Source organism: Abramis brama, assembly GCF_963993115.1.
Source record: "Abramis brama genome assembly, chromosome: 14".
NCBI classification, from domain to species: Eukaryota; Metazoa; Chordata; class Actinopteri; order Cypriniformes; family Leuciscidae; genus Abramis; species Abramis brama.
In genome coordinates, this window is record NC_139976.1 from 3961820 (window position 1) to 3975797 (window position 13978).

Consider the following 13978-nt stretch of genomic DNA (forward strand, 5'->3'; position numbering starts at 1 on the left):
ACAGATAAAATACAATTGAATGATGGCCAGTAAGATATACACATAAAACCGCTGACTTAAAAACATATTTTACACTATATTTCTTGAAACAAACAACACAATTTAAAACAAAATATTTATATCAATGTGTCAGAAGTTGTAGTTTTAACTATCTGAAATCTCAGCTTAGTCCAAAAAAGCTTACATATGCATGCAGTATAAAGGTTCCTTTTTATGAACGTAATGTCCACATCTGTTATCCATTAATGTGGACTCCAGTGTTCGGCTGGTGAAATCTCCCCATCATATACATTTAAGGCCTTACTGGAGGCACAGAAGGATATCTAGCCGGACACTGACCATTTATAGATTTTTTATACAACGTATATATATATGATATGATATGATATGATATGATGTAATGTATGGTTTTATTGGTTGAAGTGGTAAAAACTCCCCTTATACTTTCACTATTCCATATCTAGAGTTTTGGGTTCTCCCCAGCGCTGGTTCATTGTTCATTCCTATGCCTGATTAAAGACATCATTGATTGGTTTGTTCTGTGTATTTTAGCCCTGTGTTTCGTTCAGTTCTTGGTCCGTTCTCGTCTTATGTTTGTTTGTTCTGTTCCTGTGTTTTTTGAGTATTTTGTTCTGGTCAATAAAGAGAAGACTGCTGCATTTAAATCCATTTTTATTTCTCCCTGCTTCAACAAGACGTGACAAATAAAATACATTTACAATAGTATAAAAATAACATTTGTCATCAATAAGGTCTTGAAAACTTCACTCAGCACTCTATATAACGATTCACTCGTTTAGTTTGTGAACATGCCTGAAACATGCACAGCTTTATATGAAATAAGCTTTTCTTTTCTATCACTTCTCTGAATCATGGCTCCTGTTTCCGTTTCTCCAGAAGTGTTTCTTCATTCCATCATCAATCATTCATGTGAACTAGTGACTCAGACAGAGAAGTGCCTGAGATGTGTGATGATGTTTAGATCCTAGATTGGACAGAAGATGTTATGAGAAGCTGAAGTCCACAGTGATGTCATAAAAATCCATGATCTATTTTAGGAAGTGAGAGACTGTATGCTTACATCTCCTAAACGCAAATTGTATCACTGTTTTGGAACACACCAGCATATTCATAATCTTAAGGCTAACACATTCATGCTTAAGGCTAAAAAAAAAACATTTTGATTTCAGGGGGCCTTTAAATACACTGGCAAACAAGAGGAACTAATGAGCCTGATTAACAAGACACACCTGAACTCCACTAACACAATCAGTAACCATAGAAACTAACAGGGAGAGAAGGAGTAATTAAGTGATTAGAAGATAAACTGAGAAACTCACTTTTTGAGGGTGAACAAAAACACACAGTTTTTATGTGTGTCCCTTTAAATGCAAATGAGCTGCTGTTCCCGGCACAGGGGGCGGAGCTTCAAGAGTTAATTTGTGTTAGCAGCTCCAATTACCTCACACAGACATGCACTGAAAATTTCTAAAACTTTTAGCCTTTTATGTTCAAAACGGAGTCAGACAAAGATGGAGAGACTCAAGAAGAAGTGACAACATGTAGAAGCAACAGGACATTTCTGAACGGTTAGTTGATGAATTTATGTTGCTTATGTGTAGTTATCTTCTAATCATTGATTAGCATATTCTGTCATGATAATCTATAAATCGTGTTCTGGGGGCGGAGTTTATGTAAATTCTAGGGTTGGTGATGTCACTAACCCTGGAGGAATGTCATGTAGTCACAACCAGCCGTTTGTTGTAGTCCTTAAAAAGCAATTTCTTTAAAGGGGAATTTGGCAACTATTTCAACGTAATAAATCCGTTTAGAAATGATTTGGATGGTTAAATAACCTGTTCTGGTGAGAATGGTGAATTTTCCCGCACACCCCCAGCGTTCCCCGGCGGAAAACCAACCTTGCAACATGCACTGTAAAAATAAAAGGTGCCTGGAGGAACCTTTTGGGGTTCTTCACTTTGCCACACCGGCGGAACCGTCTGTAGATCCTCTAGGCACCCTTTAAAAAGGGGCAGTTCTCTGAGGAACCACACAGGTTTCCTGAGGAACTCTTATATTAGGCACTGTGTGGAACCACTGTGGGTGCCTCCAGGAACCAAATTATTATTTTTTTAAATATTTAATTTCATGTTGTTACTATGGTTACCTTTGACTTCTATTATAATAAACAAATTGAACCAAATACAAAATAAGAATTGTTTATTACATATTTGATATTCATTTTTATACATACACTTCCATGCACATGGGAAAAAAAGCTAACTATAGATTAATATCAATGAATACACAAAAAATAGTATAATACATAAGCAACATGAATAATCAACCATGTATATACAATAGGCTATACAAGAAAAGACATCTCAACAAAATGCATGGAAATGCATCTGTTCCACGAAATAAATCAATGTAAAAAAATTACATTTTGATTAATTAAAAATGTCCATCTTTACTTAACTTTAAAACATTTGTGTTTCAGTCCGATGGTAAGTCTGACATCACTGTTTCCAAGTACAAAAGCTCTATCAGATGCCAAAAACAAACAAACAGTGCTAATATGCACTCATTGTGCTGTAATATTCCTGAAAATTATGATCCTAACCTTTATCTCTATGCCGAAATCTTAGATGGTTAGTTATTCAGCTATTTTGATTCATAAAATGTTGAAGTCCGGGATGCCGTGAGACTGGAGACTGTAATGTACACTATGGCTTTTGAAAGGCTTAAATGTGTGACTTGAATCAACAGTGTTCATAAATGGTTGTTGAGTATTCTCATGAAACAAGACAGAGGAAGTAGAAGTAGAGGCTTCGACCCAGAAACAGTATTCCTTATGTCACAACAAGCAGAAAACATTTTCCATTATAACAGAGTTAAGGTGCAGTAAAATTATCTGTTGTTCTGTGAATGTTCACTGGTGAATTCCAGTCATTTCAATAAGAATTTACATGGTCAGCAATTTCGTTTGTGGTCAAAAATGTCACTTTGGGACCAAGTTTGTGTGAGGTACTTAAAGAGTTAGAAAAGTGAAGAGGTGCCGCAGCTTCGATTTCCATGTGTTTTTCCTCTGTTCTGGTGGATGGTCCAGGCACTTCAGCGATTTTTAGGTGTACAGGAGGATTTTTATTCTTGTTCAAACTTGTATTTCAGCTTACCGAGATCCCTGCACAAAATTTACGTACAAAATAAGTACAAATTAAGTACAAAATTTACTGTTAGTAAGGTTATTAAAGTGATAGTTATAATATAAATAATTTCCTCAGCCTTGTGACGTTCCAAACCTGTTTGACTTTCTGTCAGTGGAACCCAAAAGCAGATCTCAGGCATAATGCAACCCCAGCAGGCATTGCCCCCCCAAATGACATATATATATATATATATATATATATATATATATATATATATATATATATATATATATATATATATATATATAATCATGCAATTCATTTAGTTAAGCATACACTATTGTTTATACGTAATTATTTTGCGCAGTTGCGCATTGCATGCGATCTCAGAATCAAAATTTGGCAGTTTTGTACTGCAAAGCTATGGATATAGGAAAGTGGTTTAAAGATTCGTCGTTGACAAAGACTACTTTGACCAACAACAACGTGTGTGGAGACGACTCTGGAGCTATTTTTTACAGTCTATGCTCTGGAGCTAATGAGATGGTAGGAATGGAGAATTTGTCTAATGAGACACAAGTTCACAGCGTAAACAGAGCAGCGGGTGTAATTATGAATGGGCCTAGTGACGTGATCGCCATCGCTGTGGCTGTGACATTGATCTTGGAAATGAAGGACCGAATCAGATCATTTTACAGCGATACCCTGCTCGCTTGTATAATAATAAAAATTGCTCCTTTGTGTCTTCATGGCAAGCGTGCCGCACAAGCCCTGAAAAGTGAAGCCAAAACGTCTCGATCGCCCAACGGTGACTGGTCCTAGTATAGGTCATAAGCCCCGCCTCCCCGTATTATTCAACTGGACGTGAGACCAACTAAACAATTAAATTACACTTCAAATATCTTTTTTCCAAAGGTGGTTTCTTTCATTTTCTTTCGTTTTTATCACGCTGATGTAAGTTCAAGTGTCTGTTTCAAAAATAAGTTGTTTTTTAGTTAGTTACGTGATGCGGTGGTGTAACGTCATGATTGACAGCTGTGATTGACAGGTTCTCTGAGCGAAGTAGTCACTGAAGCACCAACGGACATTTTTTCGGGATCTTCGGAGGACTGAGGAGATTGTATTTACTTTATTTTAACAAGCCTCTTGTCATACTGCAATCAATTTTTAAAAAAGTGTGCAGAATCCTCTCTCCCTGAGTGCATTCTGCGAGAGTGAGGGCGGAGCGTTGATTTCGCGGCTTTACTTCCTGCTCACTACTGCGCAGGTCTGGTCCCGAGATCGCTACTGCGCAGACTCAAGTTCCAATATGTCAGCCCCATATCGGGACACTGGCGGCTTCAGTTCTCATCAATGGAAGAGAGCGAAAGGGCGTCGTCCATCTTTTTTTACAGTCTATGCTTCATGGTATCAGACTAATGATATACATTACGTTGATTGTGCCTGTTACTCAAGAAAGCCACTAGATGGCACTGTGTTGTGTATGTGACGAACAATGCAGATTAACAAAAAATATAGGCTACTAGCTAAATGTGGAAATGTTAAGAGAAAATAAACAGACGTTGAGATCATAAGGTAAAGCATTTTATTTGAATAATTGAACAAAACAAGACTATTGTGGACTATTTTAGTTATGGGTTGTTGTTTTGGTCTGTCTCAGATCATTAAAAAAAGTGTGCCCCCCTATGAAAATTAAATGCCCCCCCATTTGGTTTGTTCTGGCGACGGCCCTGAACCCCAGTCACCGATCGCTTACCGATCACTGCATGAAACAAGCAGAAAAAATGTGTGTAAATCATTCATGAAACCATTCTTATGTACACTTGTCTAGTTCAATTCAATGCAACAATTTATGTAAAAATGGTTAAGCTCCAAAAATGTCCCAGAAAAGATCCTAAAAATAATCAATGAGTTCACAACTCATGTATTATGGGTTGTCGTAAGTCTTCTGAAGCCATAATAGCCTTTTCCTTTTTTTTTTTTTTTTTTGAAAAAGACTAAACTTGAAGTTATAATTCAGAATTAAAATGTCTTATATTCAAATGCAAATGATAAAGATATAAGAAATAACCTAATATTATTTTTCTGAGTAACATGAATGAGATTTGAGAGCATGAGGGAAGATTTTCAGAGAAAAACTGATTAAAAAAACACTAGTACACAGTCAAACAATACAATTTCACACAGAGAAAGTTCATAGTAATAAAGTACTTGCATGTGGTGCAGGTAACTTACTGTAATTCAATGTTGCCACTGAAATGTTCAGATTATTTTAGAAATGTACTGGTTGTTCTGGGGATACAAAAGAAAAAAAGCTGATTATTCACAACATAATATTTATTGACCAGTAAATGGCTTTAAAATTGTAACGTATTTGAGAGAATGGTGGCACATGTAGTAAGTAAAGTTAGGCTAAACAAAAACAGACCAAACTATATTAACCTGCTTTTGTTATTCATAACAAACGCCAATGACGACAGCAGGAATCAGCTAAATTAGTTAGGCTATATCAGCAATTTGACGACACAGTTGTACAGAATATGTTGAATTGAATGACTAAATCAATCTAAGACAATAAGTCAATCATTTCCATTTGTTCATTACATTAGATCAACGTAACGTTAGTTAGCATCGCGGCTAAAACCTTCATACCAGATACTGTGCAATAAACGAGTGGTAAACACTGTAAAAACGTAGTAATGTATAATAAATTTAATTTATATATATATGTGTGTGTGTTTGAATATATAGTGAGTAGACTCTGTATTTATATTTATTTGCGAGTTTACAAACCTTGTAACGGAGAGCCGAACAAATGGCGGAAGCTTTGATGAGAGGAGCCGTTACTCTCTAACCCGATGACGTCAGTGGATACGCGCGAGCAGCGCGAGCATCACTGAAGTGACAACAGCAGAGGAATAGCAGCAGTTTCGTGACAGAATACAACTTTTCTCCTCCTGGTTCTTCTTCTTCATATTATTAATATTATTATTATTTAGTGTTGTTTTTTAAGGTTTAAATTACTTAATAAAGCCTATAGAGAGCCTAAGTCCCTCCCCTTCCGGTCGACCACCATGGGACCTTATTTCGGAAAAATATTATATGGTAGCAAAGAGTATAGAAGTACCAAGAGGCGAAACTCAATAGAACGTTCCATTGCAACAAACTCACCCATGCGCAGAGCTGCAGCTCCGCCATCTTGGACTGAACGCAACACAGCTGTCATAGAATTGAACGATACCGGTTCAAATTCAAAAGCGGTTAAATGAACTAAAAAGTAGTTTCTAGTTTTTAATATCTCTAGAGCAGACATCCCATGTCTCCCGGAAGATCCGGGAGTCTCCCGCATATTGATAGCGGCTCCCTGATGCCCACAAATTAGCTAAAATCACCCGGAATCTAGAGCGAGCGAGCGAGCAAGATGGTCCATCGGCAGCTCCAAACCGTGAAACAGCGAGATATCAACATATCAACCTAAAATGTGAAACACAACTTGTTCAGATTTTTTGCTTTCATTTTCTTGCAGTTCTAGAGTAAAATATATTTTGTAATATATATATTTTATATTTTATATAAATAATTATATTTTAAATTTGTACATTTTAATAAACTCAAACTTTTATAACTTTTTTCTGTTTCACTTTCATAATTTATTTCACTTAAACAATAATCTGACAAATTAAAACAAGACCAACCATAGGTCTAAATTCTAAAGCATTCTTGAATTACAACCATTTAAGTTTGGATAGTGATTTTCATTTTATGCGAAAAAAAGGTGACACTAGTTAAAGGGTTAATTTAGTGATAACAATGAATTAATAAAGCGGTCATTTGCCAGGTTAGGTGTTCATATATCTCTGAAAGTATGCGATTTAAAAAGCCCATTTCGAGTCTTGACAATTTCGACCAAATACATAACATTAGCAAACTGTTACTGCGGTTATGGGATAGCTTACATTAACGTTACAGCACCTGTTATCGTTGACGTTAGCTCACTTTAAAGTTAATAAAAACCTTTTCTACTTTACCTCTCTGGATCGTTGGGGAATCTATGAAATGCTAGTTGATTGGTTGTACACTGGTAGTTGTTGCAGTTGATGGCAGAACACTGTTTTCTTTGTTTCCAATTATTTCCAGACATAATGTTAATGCTGTACAGTAGTTGTGCTAACGGTAAAGCCGTTGGTTCAGTCCAAAATGGCGGCCGCGCTACCGAAGCGCCACCTAGTGGCTGTTGTCAAAACTGCAACGGAGTTTCGCCTCTTGTTACTTCTATACTCTTTGATGGTAGTCAATGGCGAGAGACAACAAATATTTTGATCTCGTTTGAATTGTGCCCTAATTTACACATATGATGTTTGTCAATTTAAAAGATACATTTTAAAGTCAAGAAAGTCGCAGCTTGATGTAAAACTGCTGAGGTATAAGACTGTGAAAATACGTAATTACAAAGACTACAATTTAACCCAGAAGGCGCACATGCGACGTCATACCTTTTCTCTCAATGAATGAAGCTAACTTTACTGAAGCTAACGTCTGTAATTTTTTCTATAGTCTTACATTATAATTGTAAAGTTACGCCATCATGCCTGAGTGTTTTGAGCCAGAATACACACATACGAGCAACGGATCTTGTGACGTATACATAGTGCGAGACGAGAGATGTAGTTCATTGAGCAATTTTCACATAAAACTAAACGTTACTCTTCTGTTTTATGACAAACTGCGACTTTCTTGACTTTCATAATTACCTTTTAAATTGACAAACATCATATGTGTAGTTCAGGGCACAGTTCAGACGGAATAAAAAGATAATGCAGATCAGTAGTGAGTCTGGCACCATCCTCCTACCAGGTTCCAATATGACTCCAGGAGAAATCCAGTCTAAGCAGTTGCTTTTTACGGAGTCATGTGCAATTCAATAAGGACAGATATATGACTACACTTTTTTTTTTTTTATCTCGGCCTTAGTGCAATGCTATGATTGGTTCAACACAATTTGCTCAGCAGAAAATAAGGACATTATGAATCATGGGAACCAGTCATATCATGTACGTCTACACTTTCAATTTAAACTGGTCTATGTATGTATAGATCAGTTTTAGTGGAATTGTCGGTTACACTATGTTTTACGGTGTCCTTTTTACACAGTTGTAATTGTTATTTAAGAACAGAGTAAAATTATGTATCATGTACTTACTATAGTGTTAGTATTAAGGTTTGGTTTAAAGTTACTGCATGTAACTATTCATAATTCACTTTTATTATTACATTAAGTACATGTAACGTAGCAAGGACACTGTAAAATAAAGAATAACAGAATTGTTTTTCTTCTCTCCCCCATCTACCTCCTCTACATATACCTTCTTCATGTCCCCTCCTCTCATCTTTTTCTTTCCTCATCCCCCAATTTCTCCACCCTCTCCTCTTCCTCTGACTGCTTTTTTTCTCAAACCCCCTTTCCATCCCTCACATTTCCATCATCTTGTTCTCCTCTGCTTTTTTGTAACCTGAATTTAAATACATTTTAATTATTCTTAAAACTTAAACCACTCTTATGGCATTAAGTAAAACTTACCAATCACAACATCCCGTAAACGCAAGCGCTGGAAACCAATTTTTCCATTTATTCCTCTCATATTGATTTTTTTGGCCAAATCGTTAGTAACCAGTCCATGCATAATCCTCCAAATGCACTCATGAACATCCACCCCACCTTTGAGAGCCAGTGCGTGTACCTGAAATCATAATAATTTTTTTTTAAAGCAATGGTTTAATACATCATGAAATGCTACGAATACTATAGGTGACACTGGTAACATAGAGTTATCTCTCTCTCACACACACACACACACAAAAAAAATACATTACAAATTACATCAGTCTGTTAGAAAAGATGACCATTTTGATGTAATTTTGTCTGTATTTGTTCATACAAGCACAAAAAGAAGCAGAAGAGAACTCAATTCAGTATTTTCATGCATCTGAGATGTGGCTGTCTGTGTGTGAGTGCTTTGAATGTGTGCACACATTCATGTCTTTACTGTTCCCACATTTAACAGGGGAAGTGCCACCACAAATAGATTGCAAGTCTGTGGAAAACACTGAAGCTAGTCAATTTAGTTTTGATTTGTCGCAGTTGTTCCTCCATGTCCTGAAGAGAACTGACGTCTTTAAGTGGCAACACATTTTGAGCCAGGTCTGTCTGTGACTCATCAGTCGATTTCATACTTTGCAGGGTCTTGAAGATGATTCGCAGTTGGTCCATCATCATTTCCTGTTTTGTTAATATATTACGCAGGAGAGCTAAGAAAAAAAAACAAGTTCAGTCACTTAAATTAGGTAAAATATACTATTTGCTGGTATCTTACTAAAACTATTCCAATGAAAATCAAATTTAAAAGTTAACATGCTAAACCAACCTTCTGGAACATCACAAATAAAAAAAAATAAAAAAAAATTATTAAAAACAAACAACTTTAATAAACATTAATATACTCACATGATTGCAAACTAGATGTCTGCTCCCTGGACTGGTGTGGCTCAGTATGTTTCAATGGGTCTGGAGAAGGTGCAGTGTGGCATGGTCTACGGGTATCAGAGCTGGCATGGCATGATCTAAGAATTTCCCTGCTGGCATGATTTGGTCTACTTATCTCACTGCTGGTGTTGCTTGATGAGTGAATCTCACTGCTGGCATGCCTTAATGGACGAATCTCAGGGCTGACGTGCCTCGATGTACAGCGCTCAGTGATGGTGTGCCTGCTTGAAGATAACTTGGTGCTATAGTGATGACTTGAATGGAGCTTATGACTGTTGAGGCCTCTTGGGTTGGGCTCAGGACTGCTGTGGCCTCTTGGGTAGAGCTCAGGAGTGCTGTCGTCACTTGGGTAAAGCTCAGGACTGCTGTGGCCTCTTCGATGGAGGTCAGGAGTGCTGTGGTCTTTTGGGTGGAGGACAGCAGTACTGTGGCCTTTTGGGTGGAGGTCAGCAGTGCTGTGGCCTTTTGGGTGGAGGTCAGCAGTGCTGTGGCCTTTTGGGTGGAGGTCAGCAGTGCTGTGGCCTTTTGGGTGGACCTTTACTGGTTCTAATGCAGGACCTTTGTGCTGCCTCACGATCTTTGGAGCACTGGGCAACTTTCTGCTCAGACGTACAAAAGATCTTAGGACTTTATCTGGTATGATAAAATAAACTATAATTTAAAATTGCAGAAGATTCTTACCCTTTCTTTGACTTTTTTTCTTTCAGAGTGCTTTCCATCTCATCATCATCCTCTCCAGGGAAAATATTGTTTTTAGGTCTAAGAACATATTCCATAAATTCAAGATATGCAATTATTAGTAAATGTTGTGCACCATCAAATCATTTCAAAATAAAATAAAACTTCCCCCTACATTCTTTTTCTTTTAAATTGAATTGGCGAGTTCCCTCTATCACTTCCAATGTCAGTGTGATCAACAGCTTGAGGAAGTTTTCTTCTAGCTTCATTGTAGTCATCTGGGTAAGTAATTTTAAGTAATACATGAGGGTTTTAGTAATACATAACATAAGTTCAGTTTATAGGAAGAAGTGAAAGAATGTTACTTACGGGATGTGAATATAATTCTGGCCTTATGGGGCTTCCATTCATCTCCAGGACATTCTTGCAATTTTACAGCTTTTGCTACATCAATTTTATTTGGAGGCCACATGCACTCTCCATTTTTTATCCAGATGGAAGGCACAACTTCTACCTCATTGGTGTTGTCAAAAACAACTATGTGAAACATCTAAAGATAAAACAAATCAAAACATACTCTTTAGCCTTCTGAACAACTATGTGAACCATCTAAAGATAACACATATCAAAACATACTCTTTAGCCTTCTGAACAACTATGTGAACCATCTAAAGATAACACAAATCAAAACATCCTCTTTAGCCAACTGAAATACTAAACTAAAAGGGCTATTTGTCTCAATGCAATAGTGGAAAAACAACAAATCGGTTTTGGAATGGTAATCTCACAAACTTCTGGGGCTTATTTCGAATCATGAAACTTTTGATGTTGGTAGAGAGGTTGGAAACAACACAAATTCCCATATTCTTTGGCCACAATGTACACTACTCCTTTATCCTCAACAATGTTCTGGACCAACACCAACTTGTTTTCAATTTTGATGCAACAATCTCTCTCTTTGACCTTCACAACTACATCATCTGAAACAAGCACTTTATATTGATGAACTTGTCGTGAGAAGCATTCTGGCACTGGCCCATCCATGTGCTCATTTTCCAGTTTTTGAGTTGCCTCTTTAACATTAGGACTGTAGCTGCCATTTTCCATCTCTGATAATCTGCGCATCACCTGAGTCAAAGGATTAAGTGGCCCTCGAACCAATTTTTTAAGTTTTCCTAAGAAATTTTCAAAGGGAAATGCTGATATACAGTCTAAATTGCCATGGACTTTGACATCTTCACTGAGATGCACCAGACCATGAATATTGTAAACCAAAAACTCTTCACCGTAAAGCTGGCCAAAGTGTTCAACGAATGACACCAACAGAGTTTTAGCAAAGTCATTCAACTCCAAACAATATTTTGGACTTGCCAAAATGTACACACTTACTGACAACAGCATGAAGTTGTCATAGATCTGAGGCTGTAGAACACCCCTCAGCACAACTGGACCAGTGTACAACAAGAATTGGCGTAGTTCGGTGGCTTTCCACCTACATCGTTCAACCAGAGCCCGTGGCCTTCGAGCAAACTCGCTTGGTATGTAATTTCTCAGTGCAAGAAGTCTATCTGTAACCATGGAAGCTTGACTAGATGAAATGCGACAGTGCAAGGGACCAGTGGTGCTGATCCACAAGTCTAAGAGACGCCTCATTACACCCAGACAAACAAGATGCATATAATCGTATGGAAAACAATTGATCATGTCAATGCCAACCTCTGTAAAAGGTGAGTGTTGGACATGGTGTTCTTCATCTGTTTCTTGCCTAAAACTATCATCAGTTCTGCGCCTTGCATTGACCTCAGGAAATGTCATTCTATTCGATTTTCGGACACCTGATTGGTGACACTTGTCACATCCATAATATGCAGTGTGGGACTTTACACCTCTGATGAAGGCTTGGGCTGGGGTGTCACACACAACAGAAACAACATTCAAAAAGAAGGTTTTCTGCTTGAATAGAAACCCACCTTTCAACACTTTCAGCTCTTGAACCAGATCATGAAGATATTCAGTCAATGAATTTGGCTTAGAAGTACCACAAAACAATCCAATCAAAATTGGTTTCTTGGTGTATCCTTGCAACAAACCAAGAATTGGCCAAAACTGTGTAGAAGTACTCTTGAAGAGGGGCAGACCATCAAAATTCAACTGTAATTTAAAAACATGTCTGTCTGGCACATTTGACCAAATTGCATCTAGAATTTTCCAAATAGAATTCAGAATTCCACAATAATGGAACATTCCACCAGCTACACTGCTAATTTTGAAGCTTGCATTTGTTTTCAGCAACGTTCGTCCATCCTTTGGCAGAGAGGGATGATAGATTTTGAGGATACTGAGAAGCGCTGACAGAGCTATAAGAGATATTCCAAATTCAATTGCCCAGTCTGCCAGAGAACTCTGCAAATCACCATCCATCTCACTACACTGTTCTCCAAGATCAGGAAGATCCTCAACAGAAGCTGCAGTCTTTTCATGTACTTCCTTATCATCAATGCCATCAACTAGATCCTCATCACTTTCATCACTAATTTGCATGTCAGATTCCTCTGCATCATCAACATAAACACTTGTCTCATCATTCACGTTTCCTTCCCTATGGTGCTCATTTTCCATTAGTTTACCGACTAGCCTTAATGCCCTTCTTCGTGAATTACCCCTATCATTGTACATCCAAGTCTTTTCCATACCGTGGCTTTACTCAGGTCTTTTGTTCTTCAACCTGAAACAAACAGAAGAGAAAAAAATATTTATATAAATTATTAATAATATAGAAAGCAAACACACACCAAACAAAAACAATAAAGAAAATTATAAATTAATTTGACTACAAGGCCCGTGAACATTTTGATAAGTTTGTTTGTTTTTCAATTTAAAATGAAATAAGCAGAAACAAGAAAATGGTGCCTTAAAGGTGAACTAAGTAACTTTTTTACCTTAACTGAACAGCTTCGGAGTCACTGGAATGGTTATATTACTTATTTCGGGTTGAATGGTGGTCGTTTCGCACCCCCCTGGTGCCCGTGAGCGGAAAATCCGCACTTGCAACTTTGAGCCGGCGGCCGCGTCAGGAAGTATCGCGTGATATCAGGTCTCGCGATGTAACAAATTGCTTTACGGCCAAAAGAAATCTGCTAAAATGTTGTCATTATTGCGCTCCCTCACGCTGTTCGAACCCGAATGAAGAAGACGTTTTAAAGAATGTCCCTTCTGCTTTGATGTCGTTGATCTACTAGCCTCTGGTGTCTGAGAATCGCCAACGAGTTTTTACAACAGTGTTGTCAAATAATATCTATTCCGAAGCTGTAGGGGGAGCTCTAGAGAGAAACCTGCGAGCAAAAAGCGAGAATACAGCGAAGAAATCCCGAAATTACTGAGCCCTGCTTTAAATAGTTTTTTTCATTTGTTCCAAAAATAACCAAAAATGTAAGATTTTGTCAGTTATTCATGGTTTTATTCATGATTTTACAAACGTAAAAACATGAATAAAGGGTTTTTTTATTTAAAATTGAAAGACAAACTATCAAAACACATAAACCCATTTGATCACTTGCTACATAATTTGTCACAAAAAAACTACAATGCAGAACAAACTGCAGAAATTAAT

The 13978-nt window shown here is 37.3% G+C and overlaps 2 protein-coding genes across 5 annotated transcripts in view; one reads left to right on the forward strand and one right to left on the reverse strand.

Annotated features, from left to right (window-relative positions):
* LOC311096117 (uncharacterized protein) overlaps positions 1-13978 on the forward strand; it is a 147190-nt gene that overhangs the window by 125442 nt on the left and 7770 nt on the right. The window lies entirely within an intron of this gene.
* On the reverse strand, positions 9552-13078 carry LOC311096322 (uncharacterized protein). The gene is made up of 5 exons (XM_084135384.1): positions 13062-13078; positions 10738-10918; positions 10544-10646; positions 10372-10449; positions 9552-10289 (listed from the first exon to the last, which is right to left on the reverse strand). The coding sequence occupies exons 2-5, from the start codon at positions 10916-10918 to the stop codon at positions 9629-9631; spliced, it is 1023 nt and encodes a 340-aa protein (XP_083991510.1). The 5' UTR covers positions 13062-13078; the 3' UTR covers positions 9552-9628.